Source organism: Lepidothrix coronata, unplaced genomic scaffold (genome assembly GCF_001604755.1).
Source record: "Lepidothrix coronata isolate B3197 unplaced genomic scaffold, Lepidothrix_coronata-1.0 Scaffold279, whole genome shotgun sequence".
Classification (NCBI taxonomy): Eukaryota; Metazoa; Chordata; class Aves; order Passeriformes; family Pipridae; genus Lepidothrix; species Lepidothrix coronata.
In genome coordinates, this window is record NW_016690459.1 from 719,781 (window position 1) to 745,391 (window position 25,611).

The 25,611-nt window shown below is 58.0% G+C and overlaps 1 protein-coding gene across 2 annotated transcripts in view; it reads right to left on the reverse strand.

The window, feature by feature from the left end:
- Positions 1–18,580, reverse strand: part of MACF1 (microtubule-actin crosslinking factor 1) — a 115,577-nt gene extending 96,997 nt beyond the window's left edge. The window contains exons 1-2 of one of the 2 annotated variants that reach the window (XM_017836529.1): positions 18,421–18,580; positions 545–606 (exon numbers count right to left, since the gene is read on the reverse strand). In XM_017836529.1, the coding sequence (XP_017692018.1) occupies positions 545–606; positions 18,421–18,472 (114 nt within the window). In that variant the 5' untranslated portion in view covers positions 18,473–18,580. Of the gene's footprint in view, positions 1–544; positions 607–6,607; positions 6,726–18,420 lie in introns of those variants that run through there. The other variant, XM_017836528.1, reaches the window with a different exon arrangement.
- Positions 18,581–25,611: the final 7,031 nt, after the last annotated feature.

A 25,611-nucleotide genomic window follows, 5' to 3' on the forward strand; every position in this document is an offset into this window, starting at 1 on the left:
TTTCTTTTCCTTCTTTTTCTTTTTTTTTTTTTTTGGTTTTGTTTTTGGTAAATGGAGAATTAATTAAAACCCACCCGGCACTAACCAAGAAAAGCAGAAGGCACCTTGTGGTGACATGTTAATCCTGCTTAAAAACACGTCCCTTGGCACTGTTTGGGGCTCCTCCACATGCAAGTGCATCCTTTGAAAGACAAAAAAGCCCATTTTCCCTGGCAAGGTGGTGTGAGGGAAGAACCTCCTTTGCCCTGGCATGAGGGAGGATGCACAAGCCTCCTATTAAGCAAGGACCAGGTACCCAGGAGGGAAAGGTAATAAAAGGGCTGTGTGGTGATGCTACAGTGCCCTCCAAAGGCTCCAGCACATTTCCAGCACATCCTGCTCTGCTCTGAGTAAAGACACTCAGGAATACTGAAATCAAACAGTCCTAGGCATAAAAAAAAATTGTAAAAAAACCTTAAAAAGGCATTTATCTGCCAGTCCTGAGCTGGAACAGACACACACACGGTCATTTAACCAGCTTTATAATAAAATACGTGACTCTTACCTTCATCAAGTGTTTATTGACCCATTTAGTGAAGGTTTTCTTTTGGACTCTGTCCCGTTCATCTGTCAAAAGAAGACAAAGGCAGCTCTTGGTCAGTGGTTCTCATGCAGAAACTCAAATGACTTTGAAATGAGGGGAAGAGACAGAGGGATCGCCGCCGGTGCCAGGACGGATCCCGCGCCGGCACAGGGAACAGAGGCGGCTTATTCACGGGTTAGTGCGGGACAGGGCCGTTCACGAGGCTCCAACATCTCCCTGGGGCAGGGAAATGGGAGCTAGGACAAAATACACTGGTTTCCTGGGGAGAACAGTGCTATTTAACGAACGCAGCATGGGTGACTGGGATAGGTGTAACTGCAGCACCAACTGAACGCCCCAAATGTGCCCCCGCCGTGGCTCCTCGGCCCCTCTGGAGGCAGCACAGGGAGGGAGGGGGGGTTTGCCCGAGCCCACCCACTTTAGGAGGGTGTCCCTCTGCCCTGCCCACTCCCGGAAGGCTTTAGGGCATTATATAAACCCCCCAGATGTCCCGTTACAGGCCTCGGCCGGGCACCACCAGGGTGTGCAATTAGCAGCTTACTCTGTCGCTGTATTTTTGGTTCATTGGATTGTCAGGATTTAATGTTTATTTCTGTCCTGCAGCTCAGCCCTGGCCAGACACTGGGAGTTGTGAACGCCGGCGGGACACAGTGACAACGTGGGTGACACTCCCAGGGGGTCCCATCCCCAGGGGTGGCGGGGTGACAGGATGGGAGATTTGTGGTGATGCCCAAAAACCAATGGGAGAGCTCCAGGCAGGCTTTTTGCTCCATGGAAAAAATAATATCACATGAAAAACAAAGGCAAGAACACTAAAAGAGAGGGCACAAGATGGGCCACACACACTGGAGGGTTCCACAGGGTGCAGGGGGGTCCCACTCAGCTCCCACCTCCCCAGGCAGTGAGGAGGGCTCAGGGCAACCCCAGCAGCCAGCCCTGTGCCCAACGGGATCGCTTGGGTTTAACAACACCACCCCAGAGGAAAAAGTTCCTCAGCATCAACCCCACAGCACATGACCCCAGGCTCCCGAGCACTGTCCTGTCCATCCCAGGGGATCCCTGGGATATTCAGGAAAGGACAAGCCCCATTCCCCCAAGAGACTCCCTCTGACATCCGGGTCCACCAGGCAGCAGCACCCCTCGCTTTGGTTTTAAGTCAAAAATCAAGAAAAGGGAGAAAACAGCATCTCTCAGCCGGAGATCCCCATCCACACCACGTGTCCTGCCAGACAGCCCCACACCCCACTCCCTGGGATGGGGGGTCACTGAGAGTCTCTGCACAGTCCCAGAGGCCCTTGAGAAGACCTCCCAACATCTCCATCCACACAGTCTGGAAAGCACCATCCAACATCCTTCCTCTTCCTCCTCCACCCCACAGCTTCCCCTCCTGAAAGCGCCGCAGTCAGACACGTGGCACACGGCAACACGTCACTTCGCCATGTCCCCCTCCATCCCCGGGCCAAGGCACCCAATCAGGTGCCAAAAAACTACCCGTTGGTTGAACTACGTCCACACTCACTTCCCATCCTGCCAGGCTCCAGCCTCGGCTTCCCGGGACAATGCGGCTGAGCCACGGAGCTGCTGCCTGGCACCGCCAGCCATAGGAAGCTGTGTCACTCTCACGTGTTTTTAGGGACTTTTCCTTCATCCGACCCTCCCAGAGTCCCGGTGCTGGGTCCCTTCCCAACCCTGGTGTTAATTCAGGGTGGATAAAGCTCCATACCCCGTATCCCGTGCATCCCACAGGCTGGGCAGGGGAGGGTGGTGGGTACTAACCGATGCAGCACATCCGGCACACCAGGCAGGCGCTCAGCCGCCTCCTCTCCCCAGAAAGATGCCGCCTCTCCATCGCCCCAGCCCGGGATGGGGAGCGCTGGGTCCCGGCAAAGCAGCAGCTGCCTCCTGGCTCCAGGGGAAGGGTCTTCTGGCGGCACCACCCACTCGCCGACCTCGGCCCCAGTGGGTGCGGATGGGTGAGTTCTCACCCACAGCTCCTCCCACCACACCACTTCCTACCCCTGGTGCCCCCAGTGCGGGCACAGGCCGTTCCTCCTCCGGGCTATCACTGCAAACCTCACCACGATGTCAACGGCTGCTTTGCCCGCGGTCTCCCGGCTCCTCGGTTTCTCCGGGTGCTCCCAGCCCTGGGTGCCGCCAGCGCGGCAGCTCCGTGCCAGCAAAATCCTCACCCACGGTCCCAATGCCCGGCAAAGCAGCTTGGAACACTCCCAGTACGGAAGGGCAGAGCTGCCACCTCCAGCACGTGAGGAAGAAGCGGTGCCGAGTGCGGCGCAGCTCCGGCAACCGGCGGGTTGGGGGTGCGGGCACCGGCTCGCCCCACAGAGCTGGGCACTGCCTGCTGGCCGGCTCTTGGCTTGTTTTTCCTCGTCTTGTTTTCCAGTTAATTGCACCAGGGACAGGAGGGACAATGCTGGGCTGTTCTCCCCGCTCCCGCCTGCAGCTCCTGCCCAAATCATGTCCCGGGTCTGAAGCGCTGGAGCCGGGACACAGCGCAGCCCCGCTCGGCACGCGGGGAGATAACAGGGGCCGCCTTATCACCACCTCTCTTCCTTTTCTTCTAAATATAATCCCCCCGCAGCCCTCCTGCCGGCTGCTGCCCCAGCCAGGAGGGCAAGAGCAGCCAGGGTGGTGCCTCGGGAAGGCAGGAGCGCATCCCCGAGCATCGCACGGAGCACGCGGGGACGGAGGCACCGAGTCCCACACGGACAGTCTGCAGCCAGGCACCTCCAGTGCTGCATCCCAGGGTTGCCTGCAGGCCAGCAGCTCCTCGATGAGCTCCCTCTTCCCGTCTCCTGCAGAAATTGAGGGGTTTCCTCCTTTTTTTTGCCCTGTCTCACCACCTTTGGGTGGTTCCCGGGCTCCAACCAGATTAAACCTCCCCAGCCCGCACCCGCACTATCAGCTGAGCTAATAATAATGCTGGTTACTGCTTACTAACAATATTAAGGCATTGCAAGCTTATCTCTCCCTGGCTTATCTTTTCCAGAGTCACCCTGACAAACAACTTGTTGCAATCCCCTCATGTTCATCCCCTCCCTGGTTGCATCCACCCATAATCGTCCCCTCCCTGGTCTAGCAGAGGTTTGCCGGCCCCAGCCACCAAGAACCACCCTGTCACCAGCCAGGGACAGCGAGCAGAGGCAATGGCCTGGACAGCAGGCAGGTAGGGCACGGCCAGAGGGAAGGTTACAGTGGCTAAAGGAAATCTGTCCCACTCTGAAGACAAGCCAGCAGCAGGAAAAGCAACAGCAGAGCTTCAGGTCCCCTCGCACACAGGCCATGGAGCAAAGGCTGGTGGCAGTGACACAGGGAACATCACCAGCAAACAGAGACCGTGCATGTGGTTTAATTCCCTCCCCACCTCCTCTCCCCACATTGCACACCAGAGCTCAGCCCACCTCATCCCCAAAAATGGGGATCCCAAAGGAACCAGGGCATTGTCTGCCCTCCACCACATCAGCACAAATCCCCCCACAGACAGGCAGAAGCAGCAAGGATCAAGGAACACTGGTGGCCACACAAGGGGAAGGTGGTTTGGGGAACTTTCCCTCTGCTGTTGGTCCCACAAGTGAACCCAGCTAGCGAGGGGGAACAGGGAAAACCATCCTGCCCCATATCTGGTATCCAGTGCTCCAAAATCAGAGGCATCAGCTGAGCATGGAAAGAAAAACTCCTACTCACCGTCCTGCGACCTCAGGGCCCCCAGGCACTTGCCATCGTCACAGGGATGGCTCCCACAGGCACTGGGTGCCAGAAAACCCCCCCAGCACCACCACAACACCCTGCTCAGACAATTCCCTGCCTCCATCCTGGCAGCCTGCCTGTCCCCAGCAGCTCCCAACACGTCCGGCCAGGAGCTGCCGCTCCCCCATGGATCTCTCCTCCATCATCGCTGGCCTTGCTCTCACACTCCATCACCGTGTGCCTCCTCCTGCTCAGGCTGCTGCTGCCAGAGCCTGGTCCCAGCCCTGGGAATCAGTGGGATAGAAGGTGCCTGGCCAGGCACCATCCCTAATCCTAACCCTGGCTTGGCACCCTCTATCCTGTGTGTGCTCAGTGCTCCCCGGGATGGCCCTTTGCCATCCTTAGGAGGGAAGACAGGGGGGTTCATGTCGTCCACAGGCTCCTTCAGCCTCCTGGAATAAAGTTGGGAAGTGGCTCACAAACTTTCTGTCCCTGTTCATGAATTCCTGCTAAATCTGAAGGAATATGGGAAATCTCAGACAGGGCCCTGAGCTGGACAAGCTTGAGGACATCTCCGAGCCCATACTCAGGGTTAAAGTGGCATTAAACTGCGAGAGACAACCTTGGGGTGACAGAGGGGTTGGTTACTGAAAAATTCCAAAAAAATCAAATTTCTAAGCACCGAAACCCATTGCTCTCACTTCAACACAAGCAAAGAATGGGAACGCGCGGGGATTTTTTTAAACCTGGTCCCGTTAAGATGGGGGATATGCAAAAAAACCTGGCTGGCTGAGGAGCAGGAGGTATTTGAAACATGCTGGCTGCCAACTTGAGAGCTGACATAATCCATCATGACAACAGAGCCAACCAGGCGGGATTTACAGAGCCTTTCACCCAGGGAGAGGAAACGGAGCCTGATTCAGCCGGGAAGAATGCACAAGAGATACCTGCGGTGGAAAACTATCCAACACCCGGATATTTAATGAGGGAGACACCTGAGAAGTGGTGATGCAAAGGAGAGGGGGGCGGATGCTCAGCAGAGCTGGGTGAGCATCACAGGGCAAAAAACTCGCTGCAAGATGACCCCCATCTTCCAGGATGCTGTGCCCACGGGATGGGCTTCACCTGCCCTTTTCTGGGGAAGGAGTGATGAAGGAAAAGAGACATTGAATATACTTGCTGCTTGCAACACTTGCTCCAGGATTTTTTCCAAAAGGGATGGATTTTAGGGGGGGGGAATAAACCCCTCCAAGAAGGGCAAAGCAGCAGGTCGGCATGAGGAAGAGACAGTCAAGTTGGGAAGCATTCAGGAGGTCTCTGGATGGAGCCAAGCACATCTCTGGACAACACTGCCTGGCCACGAGATTAATTAAATGGACAAGGAACGGCAGGTCAGCAGAAGGAATTGCAGCAAGTCTGGGTTTAGTGGGTGACGGTGCATTCTGTTTGTGCAATTCACTCTTAATCTCCCTCTCCCAGTAGTTTAGAGGGAGAAAGGAAGAAGTGTATCCCTAAACAGTATCCAGGGAAAAGTCCTGCGCGCTGCCCAGGCTGCGCAGTCCCGCCCCTTTTCATGGAAAAAGGGAAAGAAAAGGGGGATTCGGTCACGGCCGCGGGGAAGAGGCCCCATGCAGAGGCACAGGCTAGAACAAGCACTGCTGGGAAAAAAAAAAAAAAGAGGGAGGAATCAAAACAAACAAATCCCAGAAGGAAGAGGCCGGGAGACAGAAGGAGCTACCGAGTCCTTGTGCAGGGCCTTGGCGCTATCGCACCTCCCTGTAACGAATCCTCACGCTCCTTGGGCAGTCATGTGCAAGCCCTATTTTGGGAAACTGAGGCAGGGTCAGCCCCAGCTGCTCGGCGAGGCCGTGCCAGCGCCGGGAGGAGCTCCCGGGGCCACGTCTTGCCGGTGCCGGCGGCTCCCGGAGCCGCCGCTGTCACGGCGAGGGGTGGGAGTGACGCTCCCCTACACCGGGGCAGAACCGGGAGGCAGAACCCAGCCACGTGTCGTGGGATTGTGCCAGACAAAAAGCAGCCTCATCCCCAGTGGGACCACCCCCCAGTCCCAGCCGCTCCCAGCCCCACATGGGCTGGGAATGGGTGGCGAGGCCAAATTTAGGCGCTAAAACCTCTGGGCACCCCCCCTTACATACACACAGGGCTCAAGGCCACCGGGAGGATCCCCATGGCCGTGTCCTCCTCCCTCCTTCCCGCAACCACGGCCCTGCCCAGACGCTGCCAACAGCTCCTGGGGAGGGAAAACAATCCATGACCCTCCGGCCATCTTAGTGCCTCCCTGCCCCCCCCGGACACCCCTACCTTCCCTGCTCCGGCTCCGCCAGTACAGGACGCCCGCGATGCCCAGGACGTGGCTCAGGACAAAGGCGGCGGGCGGCAGATAGGAGCTCTCCGACAGAGGCATTGTCTCCTATTCCCGGCCCGTTATCCCGAGCCTGGCTCCAAATTTCTTTCTCCTGAGGCTGCCGGAGTCCGGCATCGCCGGGAGGGCGAGGGGATGGGGGCTGAGTCGCTGCCTGTAGAAACTTCCAAAACTTCCTGCCTGCGCCTCTGCCCGCAGCTGGCTGTGTCTCCCCGGAGCTGGCAGGGCTTGGGACAGCCAGCGCCGCTGGGACTGGGAGATTTGGGAGCTCGAAGAGGGGGCGGGTAGAGGGACAAAGTGAGCGTCAGGCCGGCTCAAACATCTTTCCTCGGAGTTCTCGTGGCCAAACTTCGTCCACCCCCCCTCGCTCGGCGGGGAGAGACGTCATCTCCTCGATTTCCATTCCCAGCGGCGCTGGAAGGTCGGCTGCGGCTCCGGCGGCCGCGGCGAGGGGATATCGGCGGGAGCGGCTGCCGTGTCGGCATCACTGCAACACCCGCATCCTCACGGGGGGCTTGGAGGGGCACGAAACCTCGGCCACCCCCGCAACGGGTGAGAGTCAGCAGCGTCCCCTGCCAGCACAGAGCCCGGGAATGCCAACACACCGAGGGAAGCTGGGATGGAGGGGGAGCGGCTGGGAGATGAAGGCAGCGCCTCGAGGGGCTCCCAGGGGGCTCGGTACCCCGGGCTGGACCCAGCAACCCCCTGCTCACAGGAGAACCTCTGCCCAGCAAAGAGGCAAAAGCAACAGCAACAAAATTTGGGATTCTGGGAGTCAAGCACCCAAAGGACATTTCCATCACCCTCCCTGGATGCCCAGGTTAAGGATTAACTGCCAGGACACGCCCTGTGGGGAAATACCCCCAAAAGATGCTCCAACACCAGAGATTTGTCCACCCCCCAGCCTTTCCCACAGCCGGGTGTCCCACTTGCCCCCAGCATCACACCGTGCACGGTGAGACTTTGCAGCCCAACCCTATTCACTAACGGTTTGCACCATGTTGGGCGTTACTCAAAGTTTCAGTTCTTTTCGGAACTGCTTCCGGCAGCAGCGGGACAGGGACGGCACAGGGAAACCGAGAGGAGCCGGTGCCTCCCCAGCCCCTTTGCCGTTGTAACCACAAGCAAACAGGGCGGGGAGGCTCCCACAAAGCCTGGATTGATTTCAGAGCCCATCACATACCACGTCCCCCCCACCAGCTCCTGAGGGAAGAAACTTGCTCTTGGATAGAAAGTTGTAGGAATTAAAGGCTCGTTTTTTCCTGTTACCTTCTCCAGAGGGCTCAGACAAGAGAAGGTTGTTCTGCCGACGCTTAGAGGCGAAGGGGAAGCTGTTAAGGTGAGGATGGTACAGTGCAGACCTGTGGAACATCAGCCTGGCTCAGGATTTACTGATGGGAGAGCCAGGAATCCCAGCTTAGGATTTACTGACCAGCCAGGAGTCCCAGCACCACACCAGACACCATCCTGCACCACCCACTCCACGGCTGGAAAACCCCACGAGGTCCTGAGCATCACCCAGGTGCAAACAGAGATTTACATTATATTTATAACCCTGAGCAGCTCCCCAAACCCTGCAGCCACAAGTTGGTCAGGCTCACAAAGAAAACCACATCGAGCAAAACCTGACAGACCCAAACACAGCCTGAAATATTCCAAAACCTGGCACACGTTGCCCAGAGAAGCTGTGGATGGCACATGCCTGCAAGTGTTCAAGGCCAGGTTAGACAGGGCTTGAAGGCAGGAATAAGATGAGCTTTAAAGTCCTTTCTAACCCAAACCATTCCAGGATCCAATACTGCATCATTCCCTGGGGGTCCTGCACCCCTGTTACCTCCTAACATTGTTCAGGATAACGAGATGGGCAGTAGAAAATACAGAGTTACCCCGGGGCTCGGCGCTGTTGCAATATATTTTTCTAAAGCTTCATCCCTGCCCAGATGAAAAATATCCCAGCATAGTTTTCATCCAAAGCCGTCTGCTTTGTGTTAAGACTGCAGGAGGAACGACCCACCAGCAGGCACGAGGCCACCATAAATGGGCCCGTGGTCCATCCCGAGCAGGGCAAATAACACCCTGCAAGGCAGGTGGCTGCTGGTGATGTGATGGAGCTGGGATGTGCCAGCGGAAAAGGGTCTGGGAAGCAGGAGCTGCTTTCCCACATCCCCCCATTCCAGCTGCATCCACGGGGGCTGAGCTGCTCCTGTGCTTCCTGGGTGCTTCCCGCATGGAGCAGCTGACAAAATGCCCTGACCACCTGATAAAATGCCCTGAGAACTGCCAGCTGCTCCAGCTGGACAAGGCTTCGGGTAAAAAAAATACAACTTTAAATATATATACAATCATCTATAAATATATATTTTACTTCTAGATACAAACAGACTTTAGATATAAAAATGTCATAGAACCATAGAATATCCTGAGTTGAAAGTGACCCACAAGGATAGAGAATATATATATACAGAGAGAATATATTTATATATGTTTATATAAATGTATATTTTCATATATAAATACATCCTCTGGCTGCACCAGGACACCCTGGGAATTCCTGTGATCCCCCACTTCATCCTGCTCAGTTTAACACCCTCACCCTACTTTCCTTTCCCTGCTCAGCACAAGCCACTGCAGGAAGGTGATAAGGCAGGAGGCGGCTGATCTGGGGTGCCTCGAGAGCCAACGGCGGGTTTCGGGGTGACTCGTCAGAGTTCTGGGGACCACCCACCCCCGGATGCAGGCCCTGACCTCCCACAGCATGAGCCTGCCCCCCCTGCCTGCCATGGAAACCACCACGAGCACCCAAAACACAAACAGCCCATTTTAGTTCCTCGCAAGGCGGCTTCAACCGTCGCCTCAGCCCAGAAAGGAAAGGGGTGGGGAGAGGACACGAATCTCCCGCCCGCGCAGGAATTTGGGGAGCGGAGAGGCCGTGCCCTCCCACAGGGGGGGTCCCCACCTCACAGTGCACCCCCTTTTACACAGGCTGCCCTGGGCAGCATTTTGCAGCCCTGTGCATCACCTAGAATGATGGGTCACATCATTCTGATCACACACCCCCCCAGCACCTTGCCTGGGTTTTAGGGTACCCCACAGGGCAGCTCTGGGGATGCAGACCCCACACCCTCCCTTGCTCCAGCCGTGCTCCTGCCCGGAGCTGAGTCACCCCTGGCTCCAGCCAAGCACTGGGTGTCCAGGGCTGTTCCTCCCCCTCCATGTGCCTCCCCAGTGAGTAATGCTCAGACAGCCACGGCTCCCGGCTCCGGCATCTCCTTATATGACCGGGGAAGCTGCCGGGCAGCAGCACACGGGAGCCGGGCACAGCCCTCGCTTCCTCGGCACCATCCAGGGGATGGAGGCACCCTGGCACAGGGTGAATGATGCCAGTGGGGTGCTCCTCCACCCCCTGGGTGCTGTGGCCTCCAAGAGGCACCCGAGGGCCCCATGAACTCCAGCCAGGGCCGTGTGTCCCAGCCCCGGGAGGTGGCAGCCAGGTGGCACTGTGGAAACGCTGGAGCGGGCATCACCCGATGGCACTGGGGACAGTGGCCAGAGCCAGAGCTGGCACCCAGCAGCACTAAACCGGCAGGAAACATCACTCCAGGGCTCTGCCTGCACCCCCTGTGCCCAAGGGTGCTGTCACTGCCCCTCAGCCAAGCCCAACCAAGTCCCCTATCACCTGCAGCAGGAACCACTTGGTTCCTGCTTGGACATGGAAGCAGCTGTAAGCACATTGGGGGATCCTGGGGGGGCTTCTCTGCCCTAAATGGGCATCAGGGTCACCCCACCCTGGCCTCGCAGCAGAGTAAAGGTCCCATCCAGCAGCAGTGCTGAGCACACACAAACTCGTGACTGCAGGACAGGAGCCAGCTTTCCTGCTGTGCTTCCTCAGCAATGCTTTTCCCCTTTTTGTTGTTTTCTCCTCCTTTCTGGGAGCTTTAAGGGCAAATCTCAGTCGCTTATGGCAGCAGCTGAGAATCGCCGAGGAGGGGAAGGAGACTCCAGGTTTTGGATCAGAGATGCCCAGGTAAATCACAGACAACACCATCCCCAGCTCCCAGGGGCAGGTCCTGCTCTGGAGCAGGGCAAGGAACCTGGCTGGGTTGGACAGGAGAGCAAACCCACCGCAGCCCTAACGCTGAGCCAGGGGATGGAGCACATGCCCCACACCGACACCCAGCCACACTCATTCCCCCCCTGGACTTTCCCCCCTCGGCTAAACCCGTGGCATCACGCCCTGCTTGCAAACCGCAGCAGAGGCAGCTGCAGACAGACAGACAGACAGACAGACAGCCCAGCAAGACGCATCCCTGGCTGCCGAGCACACCCGCACGTGCCAGCGCACCCCTTTGTGCCGGCGCACCCCCGGCAAGCACGGGCAGGGCCCTGCCGGGGCGCGGAGCCCGCTCCACCCTGCCCGCGGCGCCAGGAGCCATGGGAAAGGAAAGCCAGAACAAAGATGACGTTTCTTCTGATCCGGGCTATTAAAAACAAGGTGGAACGAAGGCAGGTCACGGCTCCCGACGCTGCCCAGCGCATCACGGGCTCTGCTGCCTCGACTCAAAGTCCTCCTCCCCCCCCTGCTGCCGGTGAATCACCTGAGCGTGTGCGGGCAGAGCCGGTGATCCCTCGCCATGTGGGCCCCGGCGCCGAGCCCTTCGAGCCCTGCCCGCGTGCCGCCAGCTCCTGGCACGGCGGGCACATTCCCCACGTTAAACATTTCCCTCTGGCTTTCATCACCCCCGAAGCGGCCGCGGTCCCGCTGGGAGGAACGGGGAAAAATCTGCGGGGTCCCGTGAGGGCCCCCTTGGCATCACCACCCCACTCCAGGGAAAAAAAAATTGGGACTGTGCAAGCTCTCAGAGAGCAACGCTCTCGTGGCCCTGGCAAACCAACCTCCCCAGTGTGGGGTTTTGTGCAAATAGAGATTTTGGCTCCGAGTACCCCATTGTCGCTCCCCATTTGCACAGGGAATAGTGGGAGCCTGAGCTGGGCTTCACCCTATTAACCAGAGCAGCCTCGTTCAGCCCAGAGCTTGGGGGGCTGTTCTGCACCAACCACCCCCCGGATCAGCACTGTGAGGGCAGCACAGATCAATATTTGCCTGCCAATCACTCACAGAGGAGCTGCCCACGCTGCCAAAGGTCGACTGGACGAAGCAAAGACAGGGGAGAGGGAAGGGGTTGCAGGGAGGAACCTTGGACCCCACCCACCACCATTAGTGGTAAAATCAGAACTCCGAGGAAACAGGGAAAGGAAGCTGTGATGATAAGAACAGAGATGTTCCCCTTTCCTGCAGACGTCTGGGCACCAAAATTAGAATAATATCTTTAAAAAAACCCAAGACTTCCCTTCCCACAGCAGAGCTGCTGCCCTGGCTGGAGGTGGGGTGGGACATGGGACAGGACCCCCAGGGCCACCTTGCTGTGGGATATGAGGGTGGAGGGCAGGGGTAAGAGACAAGTCTGGAAGCAAACATCATTCCTGCTGGCTTTCATGCTGCAAAGGCAAACAGCTGAGCTGGGGCAAACAGCCACCTGCTTACAGCTTAATCATTCCCCAGCAGCAGAGCTAGGCATGAACTCCTGCTCCCAGGCTGGAGGGCAAATCCCCCAGCACACCAGCAGTTATGGGGTCTACAGGAATCTGACATCCCAACAGGGGCTATCCAAAGGGGGCAACTCCAATGAGATGGATGGAGCCAACAGAAGAACAGGGTCTCAAGAATCTACAAAATCACCCAAAAGGAGACTGTTCCCTTCACAGCAGGAGCAGGGAGGCTCACCTGGCCCCCACAGCTCCTGCAGGAAAAGCAGTCAGCATCTCCAAGGCACCAGCAGGGAGCTCCAGCTTCCTTTCCTTGGCTGGGCTCACTTTTGGTGCTCCAGATTCAGCACCTTTCCCAGGGAAATCCGTAGGCATCAGCACTTCCAGCCCTGCTGCTCCCTGTGCAGGTAGGGTGCCCACCCCTCCATGCATCCCCCAAAGTGACCACAGCTCCCTGTCTCCCACAACATGGATCCCAGCAGATCCACGCACACGAGCCATGTGCATGCAATGCCATCCTGGACACGCCTCATTCCAACCCTCTCCAACACTGTCCAGGCTTTTGATCCATCCCTTCAGCCCGAAAGTGAGCGAGTCACACCGGAGAGGGGGTGAGGGTGATCTCACCGCTTCTTTCCCAGCATTACAAACCCTCCTTCCATCCACCCTCTCCAAGGCTGCTGGGATTTTGCTGACGCAGCAGTTTAGGCATTATTTCATCCCCTTCCACTTCTCGGAAGCCTCCCCTGGCTCGTCACCCCTGCGAGGACGCTGGCAGGGAGCCGGAGGGCGCTTGCTCATCGAATGATGCCACGAGACTCACGGCCACGTAACCCCGGCCCTGGGAAAGCACCGAACTCCCCTGAGCTGGCATGAACTCAGTGCCATCGTCCTGCAAGGAGAGGGCAGAGGGAGCAGGAAACAGAGACAAGCAGCAGCTCCGGGGCACAGATAAAAGCTGCACATCCGGAGGCACAAGCGAGGGCAGCTTGGAGCCATCTTGGATGCACATGGAGCTGCTGGGTGAGAGGGATGAGGTGATGCTGGAGCACAGGGATGCACAGGGATAAGAACAGCAAAGGTTTCACGGCAGAGAACACCAAGTCTTTTTGGGAGTGAGCGATGTCAGCTCTAGGCAGAGGAAGGCTCGCTCGCACGCCCACGTGCAAGAGGACACACACGTCTGCACGCCTTCCCAGGGGCCTGTGCTGACATGGAGAGGTGGCATCTTTCCCAGGCCGGGGGAGGAGGAGGAAGGCAATGCCATCTCTGGGTCCCTCCCTGCCCCTCTAGCCACAGGGACAACGCCACACACCTCCACAGAGCCGCCGTCTCCGGGGCTGGGTAAACACCCGCTCCGGAATTCCCAGCACACCCCGACAGAGGAGAGAAAAAGCCGTGAAAAAAAAACCCAAAACATAAAAAACAGAAAAAAAACCCACCACAAGATTTGACAGAAGCCCCGGCAGAGCCCTGTGCCAGAGAGCACCCCAAGCCCTGGCTCAATCCAGCACCTGCTCCCGCTGCCTGCACAGGAGCTGAACACCAGGAATGCCCCGAACCCTGGAAAAATCCCCAAAATAAAGTCCCAGGCCCCAGTCTCTCTTGGAGGAGCCAGACCCCATAGCTGAGCCCCAGGGAGAACTGCAGGGAGCCGGGTCGGAGCCGCAGCGGTTGGATCATCCCCGGCCGCTCAAGTCCAAGCTTTGCACTTCCCACAGCAGCGGCTTAGGGAGCAGGAAAGCCGGGGGGTGGAGGGATGGCCGGCATCAAAACTCCTTTTCTACCAGCTAACAAAAGACCCGGTGTCTCCGCAAAGAGGCTTGTTATTCCAACGCCAACCAAAGGCTGCTTGGCAGCGGGAGAAATAGGAAAACGTTAGGCTAGTGGGAACTGGCTGGGCTTTGTTTGGGGGTGCTGTGTTTGCACAGGGTCCACACAACGGGGGTGTCAGGGCCAGGGGGGTCAGGGCTGGGCTCCCCCTGACTGGGCTGCCCGGGTATGGCCGGGCTGGCAGCCCCCAGCTCTGGTGCCCTCATCCTGCTCTTCACAAATAAAGCACAGAGGCAAAGGGAGGTGTCCCCCCATCTTCTGCCTTCAGCCCCCCCAGGTGTGCCCCAAAAAGCAGCTCAGGGTCACAAGGAACACAAGGACAGAGGTGGCAGAGCTGCCACCCTAGAACAGGAGATATGCAAAGCCTCCTCTGAGAAATGGAGGTCAAAGAGAAGGAAGCAGCCGATTCCCTCCTCTTCCTCTGCAGATGGAGGGCAGGCAGCAACCTTGAGCCCTGATCTCATTAGATGTCCCAAACTAAGCAGTGTGAAACCTGATTAGCGCCGGGCGGGAGGCGGGCGAAGGAGCGGCAGCTCGGTCAGCCAGCCAGCACCAGCACCCTTCCACTGGACAGGGGTGGCCTGGGGAGCAGGGCACCCACAGCACCCTCCCCACAGCACCCAGGATCTCGTCCTGGTCCTTCTATGGGCTCAGCCAGGGTCATGGTTCGTGGCTGTGCCGTGCCCTGAAGTGATGTTTCATCCCAGCTGCTGCCGCCAGCTCCTGGCCGGCCGGCCTTGGCGTGCAGCAGCAGCAGAGAGAGAAACGTAGGATTAAAAAAAAAGGAGGGAGGCAAGAGCCTGAAACTTCTGTTCCCTAGAGACCTGCTCTCCCGCAGAGAACCTTAATCCCTGTTAAAAAGCAAATGAAATAATCCAGTTGCTAACATTGCTCTGCCCTCTTCATTCGAGCCCCAGATCTGCTGGACCCCACCAGCCTGGCCCAAGCCCAGCAGATTCCCTCAGCAGGGCTGAGCTGGACCTTTCCGGGACTAAAACCACAAGGCTACAGTGGGAAAGCTGTAAACCAACAGGAACCCTCAGTTAGGGCACAGCCTGCGAGTCCCCACAGCTGGCAGTGGTGCCCAGGGGACACTCACCAAGTGGCTGTGCCAGAGCAGCACCATCATCCCATTCCCAGGAGCGACCAGCCCCATCCTCCTCATACAGAGCGAGAGAGCCACGTGCCAGAGGAACCAAAACTCACCAGAGTCTCCACCCACAGTGGCTGGGGCAGATGGCAGCCCTGGATCTCTTATCACACCCGGCCACCTTGGGTGGCCCCAGCCTGGGCTGCTCCTCAGGGAAGCCACCACATGATGGGACGAAAGCAAACAGCGACGGCGGCACACGGGGATGAGCTGTGGTGCCGCTCCAGCACTGGCACCATGGCACACACCAGGGCAGGAGGCTGCTCCTGACTCCTGCTCCAATAATCCCTCACATCCCTCCGGCAGCAGGGCCAGCACGTAACACCTAAACCCCTCTTTTTTTAACAGCAGAAACTCAGCGGGGCCAAGAAACTCGTCACTGCGGGCACGTGCAACAATGGTGAGGCAGCAGGAACGAGCACGGACCCACTCATGGCTGCCTGGGCACAAGGAAAATCTGAACCCGATTCCCCTGGGGAAAGCACGTGGCAGCGACAAGGTCAGATGGAGCCAGATTAGCTGGCATGCACCGAGAGGGCCGAGGAGATGCCGGGTTTGAGCCAGCTGCCAAGTAAACAACAAACTCCTCAGAAAGCGAAACCAGCCGTCCTCGTGCTCCTGGTAAAATTAACCCAGCAATAAATTTGTAATCAAATGGGTTTCCTGAGCCGAGCCCAAAGGATCTGGTCACCCCAGGGGCCATGACAGACGCTGCCCCGGGAAACTCAAGATGGAAACTGTGTGGAAAGTCCAGGTGACCCTGCACCCACTGGGGCAGGGTCCCTCATGGAGCAGCATCTTTTGTCCCCGGCACAGAGGCAGGGATCTGGCAGGGTCCCCCAGCCCCATCCCAGCTGGGCGGGCTGGGGGCACTGGGATGCTCTCCAAGCCTTTGGGAGGAGATGGATGCTGGCACGGCGCCGGGGGTCAGGGGCCTGGACTTACATACACGAGCATTTACATATGAAACACTCCCAGCTCCAATATCCGCTGCTGCCTCCACCTCCCTGGGGAGATGAATAGAGATGAGGGGGGAGAAGGGAAAAGAAACCTCTCCAGCAATAAAACCTTGTTTTCCTCCAGCTCTGGCCAGCCCAGCAGCTCAAGGGCAGGCTGGGCCAACTGTTTTCAGCACTAAGAGCACACTTAGATCCGTGGCAAATGCCAAACAGCAACAGCAAGATGCATGGCACAATGTTTCCATGCCAGTGGGCACCACAGAGCCAACCATCACTGCCTGCAAAGGTGGGCATCCCTTCTGAGCTTGGATGTGTGGGGAAACCCCCCAGCAGCATGAAAGGGGTGGTTGTGCCCACTCAAAGAGCTGCTTGGCCTCCTCCAAGCGTAGAATCTCAGACTGGTTTGGTTGGAAGGGACCTTAAAACCAATCCAGTCCCACCCCCTGCCATAAGCAGGGCCACCTTCCTCTACAGCAGGTTGCTCCAAGCCCCATCCAGCCTGGCTTTGAACACTTCCAGCCCCTGCTTTCCTCCACACAATGTGCTTTCCTCTGTCTCCCTGCCTGCTCCACTTCCTGAATTAAAGCCACACAGGCCTGTATCACTCAGTCTGCAGGCAGCCAAACAGACCAAAACCCGAAGATTGGGGCTTCCTGGGGACTTGCCACCCAGGTTTTCATGTTCCCATTACAGGCTCGCAGGAGTGGAAAGTGCCACAGGCAACGGGATGTGGGAGCCAGCGCGGGAGCCAGCGCTCCCGGCAGGGCTCTGGGCAGCACCTGGAGAGGGGAATGCTGCCAGATCAGCTCCTGCAACCAGTCACCTTGTAAACGCGATTAATAACGTCGGGTTGGCTCCCCGCACCTCGCTCTCGCAGGCAGGAGGGGAATTTGCTGAGCTGCAGCTGGAAACGGGGCTGGAAAGCCCCGTGTGAGAGGTTCAGCAGCAGCCCCAAAACACAGAGAGGAGGGTCACTGGCACCCAAACCCAGCACCCAACCCTGCTCTGGCTGCCAAGGGGCTGCAGATGGGGAGGATGGAGCCGGTCACCACCCCCGGCACACAGCGACTCAGGGCTTCTTTCACATTGATTCCCAGTGCCAGCTGCAGCGAGGCTCAGGAAAAATTTATGATGGACACCACGGCAGCATAAGAAAGTGAATTATATTCCTCCCAGACGCGATAACTCAGGGCAGCTGTCAGCCACAGAGCTGCGGGATTAACCCTTCGCGGGAGGGTGGGGAGGCTGCCAGCCCGTGGTGACAACTCCCTTGGCTCCCTGCTAAATTAAACATGGAATTGATTCACCTTTGTTATACAATGGGATCAGCTGGTAAAGCCCAGCCGGGCTGAGGCCACGCTGTAAAAAGGGGCAAGTCAATGAGAGTGTTGTTGGATGACAGGCGATGGCATTCCAGGTGCCTTCTGTTTTCCGCTCTGCCTTCCTTCCGAGCAGGAGAATCCCCAGAGCTGCCTGCAGCGGGGTGAGGTTGGCTGGGAATTCCGGAGGGAAAAAAGCTCCTCTAACAGCGGGGAGGGATAAAAATAAAGGAAGAAGGGGGAGAAAAAGCAAGGAAAGCATTCCCAGAGCACCAGGTAAACTGAGCTGCTCTCCCGCAGCCCGGGCTCGCTGCCTGCAGCAGCGGGACAACGACCGCCTGCCTCCAGCCACCTGCCAGGGGCCAGCCCCGCAGGATCCGGTGTCCCAGCCGGCTCTCCAGGGACAGCCTGCGAGGCAGGAGAGGACAAAGCCCTGGGAAAGAGTTTTAGAAAGAAAGGAAGGGGGAAAACAGCAATCTGCACTCGGGTGCCACCGTGCACCCGCAGGCAGTGGGATCCATGCACCGAAAACACCCTGACCAAAGCCGGATCAGCCCCCATCCCATGGGAACAGCAGCCAGTTCCTCTCCCTTTAGCGGGAATTTGAGCTCAATTTCTTTTCCAGTTGTTATTTGCAAAGCAGCTTCCCCGGCCTCCCTGCACTGCTCCCAGGGCTGGGTCAGCCGCTGCCCCAGCGCTCGCTTTGTGCCCGGACCACAGCGCTCCAAATCCAAATAAAAGACAAAAGAGGGAAGTGAAGCGGAGCCATGGAAGGCACCACCCCTGCCGCCTGGGAGCTCCACAGGGAGCTCCTGGACATCCCGGGAGTGCTCGATTCGCCGCGATCGGATCGATGGCAGATGGTCGGGCTCAGCCGGAGCCGCAACGCCGGAGCGGCTCAGCCTCTCCCCGCGCTGCACATCCACACCACGGAGGGTGAGAAATACCTCTCAGGGTGCCGAGTCCACCCAGGAACTTCCTGTACTTCTCCAAGTCCATTTTCCAGCCGAACCCACCCCGCTGCTCAGCTGAGTGGCATCAGGGTGGCCCACAAGCTCCAGCCGCTGTCTCCAGCTCGGCATTCCCGCTGGAGTCCTCGCCCGTCGCCCTTTGACCACTGGCAGTGTTTCCTTATTAGATGAAGCACATGAAAACCTCCCATGGCTCGAGGCCACCCCCCTTTTGCAAATGAGCCCAGCGAGTGCCCCGCACCATCAGGGCCCCCCGGCATCCCTCACCCCACCCCTCCACGCCAGATTTCAGGGATTGTATGTCCTGGGGATATATTTCCAGCAAGGAGTATGTTTGAGGGAACTGGGAAGGCGAGGGAAGGAAAAAAAAAAAACCACCCAGGCTTCAAGATGAGAAGGCAGAAGACTGGGAACACACAGTCAGTGGGCAGAGCACGGTGTACCCATCCTGTGGGAAAAGCCACCCTGGTGACTCTGACACCAGCCCATCAGCCTGGGAGAAGCCACCAGAAAAAGTGTCAAAGCGGTGGAAAAATGAGCCAGGTGACACCCACGAGCAGATGGGAGGCAGATCCCTCCTGTCTTTGCCCCCTGACATTTGCCACATGCTCACCCTGCACTGGCAGCATGGTGCTTACAAAGCTGAAAAGGAGATTTACTGGTTTTAAAGGAATTTTTGGCAGCAGGAACCAGCCCAGAGGGGGATCCAAGCACCTGCCCCGCTCACTGCTGCCCTTCAGCAGGACTGCTGTCCACTGGGCATGGACCAGCACTTCTCTCAAATCAAATAACTCGTAATAACAATAATAGCATCAGAGGTGTTGAAATGAGCTGTCATGGAGGTAGATCCTGCTCTCCCTGTATCCGGAAAGATCCCAGCAGATTGAGCAAGACCCACCACACAGTGCAGGATCTGCCTCCCTGGGTTCCTGCACCTCCCAGCAGAGCCACCCTGTCACACCTGCACAAGCTTTGAGCTTTGCCAGAGGAAGAAGGGAGAGAAACCAGAGCAAGAATGTGCTGCAGGAGCCAAATCTCCCCCCAGAAACCAGGGGTGGGAGCTCCCTGTGTCTCGGGGGGGCAAGGAAATCCCCCTTATCCATGAGTGCATGAATATCCCAGCCCTTTCACCCTGTGTTGGGGTACATCCCAAAGCAAGCAGCATCCCACAGCAACGCCCCACATTATCCACAAAAATATTAATAAAGCCAAAACACTCATGGAAGCGGCCCTGTGTCCACCTTCTCCACAGCTCCATGGACAGACAGACACCCCTCCAGGGGCTGACTCACACTGGGGGTGTTGCTTTCCATTGTGAACGGAGCAAACCCAGCAGGCCAGTTGCCGCCTGTGCCCCTGACAGCTGTCTGCCTGGGAACCAGGGAACCAAAATCCCTCTGGGAGCTCCGAGGGGGAAAGAGGGGCAGGTGCCGAGGTGCCTCCCTCGCACTCTGATTACACCAGAAACCTCTGCACCACCCGTATCCATCACTGGGCTCTGGTGGGATGGAGGTGACACCTGGAGATGGCACTGCCTTCAAGAGGGGCTGTCTGAGCCTTGTGGGCTCATTGTTGCAGCAACAAGGAGCTGATCTGATAGCCAGTGAGTGGCCACATGAGCAGCCTGGATTCAAGGCTGGAGCTGGAGGTGCCTGGCTGGCAGCCCTGCTGCATCCCTGGCATCGTGGGGCCGCTCCCACAGACAGCCCCCCGCGCCCGTCAGCAGCGCCGGGAGCAGAATAAAGTTGTTGCGAGAAGCCAAGTTGTCACCACTAAAAATAGCACAATGGAATTTTCCTCTAAGAACAAAAAAAGAAAAAGGAAAGAAACCCTGCTTCTTGCTGACAAAGGGGCTGTGAGAAGGAAGGGAGGAACAGCCCCACAGAAGGGGAGCAGGGGGACATCGTCTCCTTCCCCTCCCACACCCCCAAACAGGCACAGAAGGAGAGCTGAGCCCATCACAGGGGAACAGCAGCACCGTCAACATCCCACCTGAATTATCCCCATCCTCCCCTTCCCAGCAAAGGGGAGACACCAGACACCACCAGGATGGGCATGGCAATCCAGCAGCTGCTCCAAAATTACAATGGTGGGAGGGAGATGCAGCTGCCCAGAATTGGCCCCTCCAGCACCACAGCTCTCCCCCAGCACCCACCGTGGCTCTGCACCCCCAGGGTGAGCAGGGTAACCCCACACTTGTGAGGGGGTCAGTGCCTCCCTCCTGCTTTGCTCCCTAATGGATCTAACACGGAAGCAAGTCAGCAGAGTGGGAAGGCAGCTGGAACCCACCAGTCCCCCCAAACCCCGTGGTGATGGGGAGAGCGGCACTTCCCTCCTCCCATCCCCAGGGGGTTAATGGGAAGCAGGTCTGACGCCACCAAACCCTATCCACAGGCATCCCAGCTCCCTCCATCCACAAGCATCCCGGCTCCCTCTCCCCGCCGGGAACGCCAGGAATTCCTGGAGGAGGGAGAATCTTCCAGCTGGCTCAATCAGCAAATCAGCACAGTGAGACTGGGGGGAGAGTGAGGGGAGCCCCCAGCTCCTGCCATGGCCACCACACAGCCAGCCTGCTGAGGAATCCCAGCATCTCCCAGCCCGGCAACTGCCCTCCACAGCAGGAACGAGAAGCATCCCAAACAGCCGGGGAGAGGATGAAATATCTCCACAGGCAGCGTCTGGAGCCGCCTGCAATGAAATCATGGCTGTCCCCTCCAGCCTCATCCCAGGGCACTGCCCCCATCCCAGTGTGCAGCTGGGGGGCTCCACTGCCCTTCCCCACCGTCACCAGCAGTGGGGCAAGGGCTGTTCCAGCCATTCCAAGGACGCTGGCGGAGCCAGGGGAGGGAGGTTTGATCCAGGGCACGCCTGGGGCGCAGGGTGCGTTTATTTAGGGGCAGCCTCACCAGCACGGCTGCACCACCACCACCCTGGCGAGCCCCCAGAAGGGTCACAGGGATGGCCACGGACACACCAGCTGTCCCCAACATCACTGTAGCAATCCTAGTGTCAACTGAACATTCCCGAAGCAGGGAGGTGGTGCAGGGGCATTAATTAACGCTCATTAGCTGGCAGGGGACCGCTGGGCTGGGGAGACGGCTGGAGACGGCCGGCCCTGCTCCACATGGGAAGGAGTCGTTCCCACAGGATAGTTTTTACCGGTAGGGCTCTTGTAGCAAAACTGCCCAAGGTCAACACGAATCTCTCTGCCACGGGAGCCCTTGTATACAGTTTCCTGCAGGGAAAAATAAGCTGCTGGCAAAAGCATTTCTGAAAGGCCACAACGGACCCAAATAACGATTAATAAAAACCAAGACAAGTTACACCCTGATCTGACACAACCAGATGTCAGCACAAACACCCCACCGGGATCAAGGCACTGCAGGAGCTGGGCAGTGGGTTGGGAGGCAGCAAGAGCAGAGAAAGGACTTAGGAGCAGGATGGGGCAGAGCTGATTTCAATCCCAACCGTGCCAGGACCATGCCTTTGACTTGGGCAGGGGTCCCAGCAGAGATCAAGGTGAGCAAAAGCAGAGGCTGGGAGAGAACACAACCCACGCAGGTGCTGTAGGGATGCAAAACAGAGCACTCATCACCTGTGGGAGGCTGGAAAAGCTTCCCCAGCATCATTAAAGAATGCTGGATGCGAGCACAGTGAGGGCAGGGAGGGCAGGCGGCTGCCGGCACGCTCGGACTCGCTGGAGGGAAACAGGGCTCAACAGGAAATGAAAAATGGAAATGCAGCATGTCACGCACAGGAAAACAACAAAATAAATATGATTGTGGCCTCGCAGCACCCAGGGCTCACTGGCCCAGATCGCTGATAAACAGGGGAGTGACAAAGGGACGCTCCTGGCACTGCAAGGATGTGGCTGCAGGGACCAGGCACAAGCACAAGACCTGCAGCCAGACCTGTCTCATCTCTGCTGGTACCCAGAGACCCAGGATCCCATCTGCACTGCCAGAGCCTGCTCATGGCTCTGCTCCAATGGGGCAAGAGGGAGCCTCAGCTCATCCTGCTGGGATCAGCATCCCACTTATCAGCCAAAATCTCCCAAACCACCTCAACCAACAGCCCTCCCCACTCCCCCACCTTCCAGGAATTTCTGGGCTTATCTGACCTAGAAGCAGGACACACATCTCAGATCACTTCCCAGGACTCACTTTACCATGTCCACGGCCAAACACACCAAATCTGATCACTCAGCCTCCCGCCCCACCACACATTTCAGTGGGAAGCTGATGCTGGAGGATCCCCCTCCCCGGCCCCCAAGCCGGGTGGGATCCATCCAGACGTGAGCTTGGAAACGAAACTTCCCAGCTTATTAACACAAGCATCCTCCGTGCTTTGCAGACGCTGCCGTGCAGGGAACTTCCTTGGCAGTTTCCCTTTCCAAGCTGGAGGCTGTTTGAACACCCCCAAACCCAGCTCAGTTCCCCCCCCCCAGATAGGGTAGTGCTGAGAACTTAAGTCTGGAGCTTCCAGCAAGCCTTGAGAAAGAGTGTCTGGAAGGAGAAGGGGGAGCTCGAGGCCAGCATCCAGCAGGGATGCTGCAGGCCTGGCTGCTTGGGATGGAGGATGGGGATGTCCAGGTAGGGGGATCCCACTACCAGGAAGCTGCTCTGCTCCCTGTGCTGGGGAGAACATCACCCTGCCTCCACCACCTCCCAGCACTGGCTCTGCTGGTTCCCACCCCTGGCTCTGCTGGTTCCCACCCCACCCGCAGACTCCGATGGGATGGGAAAGGTGTGAGCAATCAGTCAGGGTGCGGAGAGGAGCCGGTTTGAAGGTCCTGCCCACAGCCCTGGGAAGGTTCCCTCTGCACTGCCGTGCTGGGGGGCACATCACGGGTGACGGCCACCACCAGCCCCACAAATTAGTGCTCCCACCGTGTCCCTGCTCCTGGCCCCATCCCAGGTGTGCCAGCACACCAACCACTGCACTGCCTCGCCCCAGGGGCAGCGATTGCCTCATCTGCCTGGAAAACTCAGCTGGCGTTGCTAGGATCCGTCCACAGCACACGGAGCTTCCAGGGCAGCAACGCCCTGGGGACGGCCGAGCCACAGAGAGCAGTGGGAAGGGCTGGATTATTTGAGCTCAGGGAGTGGGGTCCCTTCCAGGGCTTCCCTGTCTGAGCAGAGCCCCAGGAGGGGCTGCTCTGCTTCCCAGCTGCTCCAAGCATCTTCCTGCTGCCCCACACCTGTCCTGGCTCTCCAGCAGGCAGATCCTGCACTGCCCCATGCAGGAACCAGGCCGAGTCCATGGCACCATGGAGGACTCATAGCCCCTCTGTGCAGGAGGATGGAGATTTATCCAGAGATCCCAGCATACCCACCCCAAGCTCCAGCACAGCTCCTCCCTACACCTCCCTTCCAGCAACTGGGATCTGCAGTGCCCTGCTGCTTCCACAGCTGAATTTATCCATTTTACATGCATAAAAAGAGCACTTATCACCCAGGGTGTTCAAACAATGGTGCTAAGACACTTCAAATTTAAATAAAAGCTCTTGTTTTACTTCCCTCTGGGAGGTTTCTTGCCACTGGCATCAGCCACGGTATGTCCAGAGCAGTCTAAACTTAGCTGACACAAGCGAGACGAGCCTGGAAAGGGGGTTGGCTGGAAACCAGCAGACGGAGGTCAAAGACTCCGGTCTCACCCCGAAGCATGAGCCGGGAAGGAAAAGGCTCCGACGGGAATGCGTGCAGGCTGTGCTGAGAAGAGCAGGGAGAGAACAGCCCTTTCCAGAGGCTCGACGGCGAGCTGGCTGCTGCAATGAGATCAAAGCCTTCCGGCACGGCCCCAAACACCAGCGGGTCACCGGTGCCCGTGCCGGCGAGGTACCGCGGATGGAGCCACCTCGGACAGGCACCCACCACCCCACCTCCCCAGGGGATTTCCTCTCTGGCCCAGGAGCACATGGAAACGAGGGGAAGCAGCCAAAAGCCCCGGGACCTGTGAGCCGGGCTCAGCCACGGTTCTGGTTCATTAGCAGGGCACCAGGACAAGGATGGCAATCGCTTCCCGTTGATTCGTGGCGGGCACGCCGGCGGGATGGGGGGAGGCACGCGCCTCCCCGCCGGGCAATCCCAGCCCGGGAGGCACCACCGTGCCTTGGGATGGTGATGACTCCACTGCGAAGGCAGCGGAGAGCCAGCCGGGCGAGGTGGGGTGGGTCCTGCCACCTGAGAAACCACCAACTCCGTTTCCCCGCTGGCCAAAACAAGCACGAGCAAAACATCTTCCACCAAGTGCTCAGGCTCCACCTCAGGCACCCGAGGCTGCCCAAGGCTCCTGCCACCTCCTCAAGCCTCCCCTTTGCCTCTGGTCCCCCCCCAGGACCAGGGAAGGCAACAACTCCCATGCACCTCCCCCCCCAAAAAAAATCAGCATTATCCCACTCAATGATGGGAAATCTGATGGCTTCCAGCCCAGCTTCCCCCTGTGCTTGCTCAAGCCAGGGACTCTCCACTCTGCAAGTGGCACTTGGCCAGCCCTCCTCCCAGGCAATGAAGAGGAAGAAGGGCTTCCTCTCCCCCAGTGAGGAGTCACTGTCATACCACCAGTCCCACCAGGGCTCTCACAGACCGCAAGGACCTCGTGCAGCCCACTCAGCACCACCCAGGAACAACGTTTATCCCTGTGGGATGAAATCCCAGCAACAGCCTTGCATCAGGAGGCAGCCGCGTGCTGGAGACCTGCTTAGCTCAAGGCACCTCCAAGACCCCAGCACCGGGGTCCAGACACCACTAGTTGTATTTGTTACGGCACAAGACAAGACACAAGTGGAAAAAAAATTATGTTCTTCAGAGATGGGAATGGTCAGGACTGCCACCCACCACCAGGGAGGCTCCACTCCCAAGTGGAAATGAACCCTGGTTGATTTATACAAGGGTCTTCCACCTCTGCTGCCCACCCCAGGCTCTCCTCCACTCCCTGGAAGGTTGTTCCCTCCCTAACAGGAGCCAGGTTACTCACACAAGGTGACAAGCCACCCTGTGCTGTCCCAGTCCAAACACGCCAAGCCACGTGCTGGGCACCAAGGAGCTGGCAGAGACGGCGCCAGGGGTGGGAAAAAGCTTCTCAGGCACCGCAGCTACAGGTTCCTACCCCCAATCCCTAAAAAAGAGTTAATTATGAAAAAGAAAGGATTTCACCAGGATTGATTAG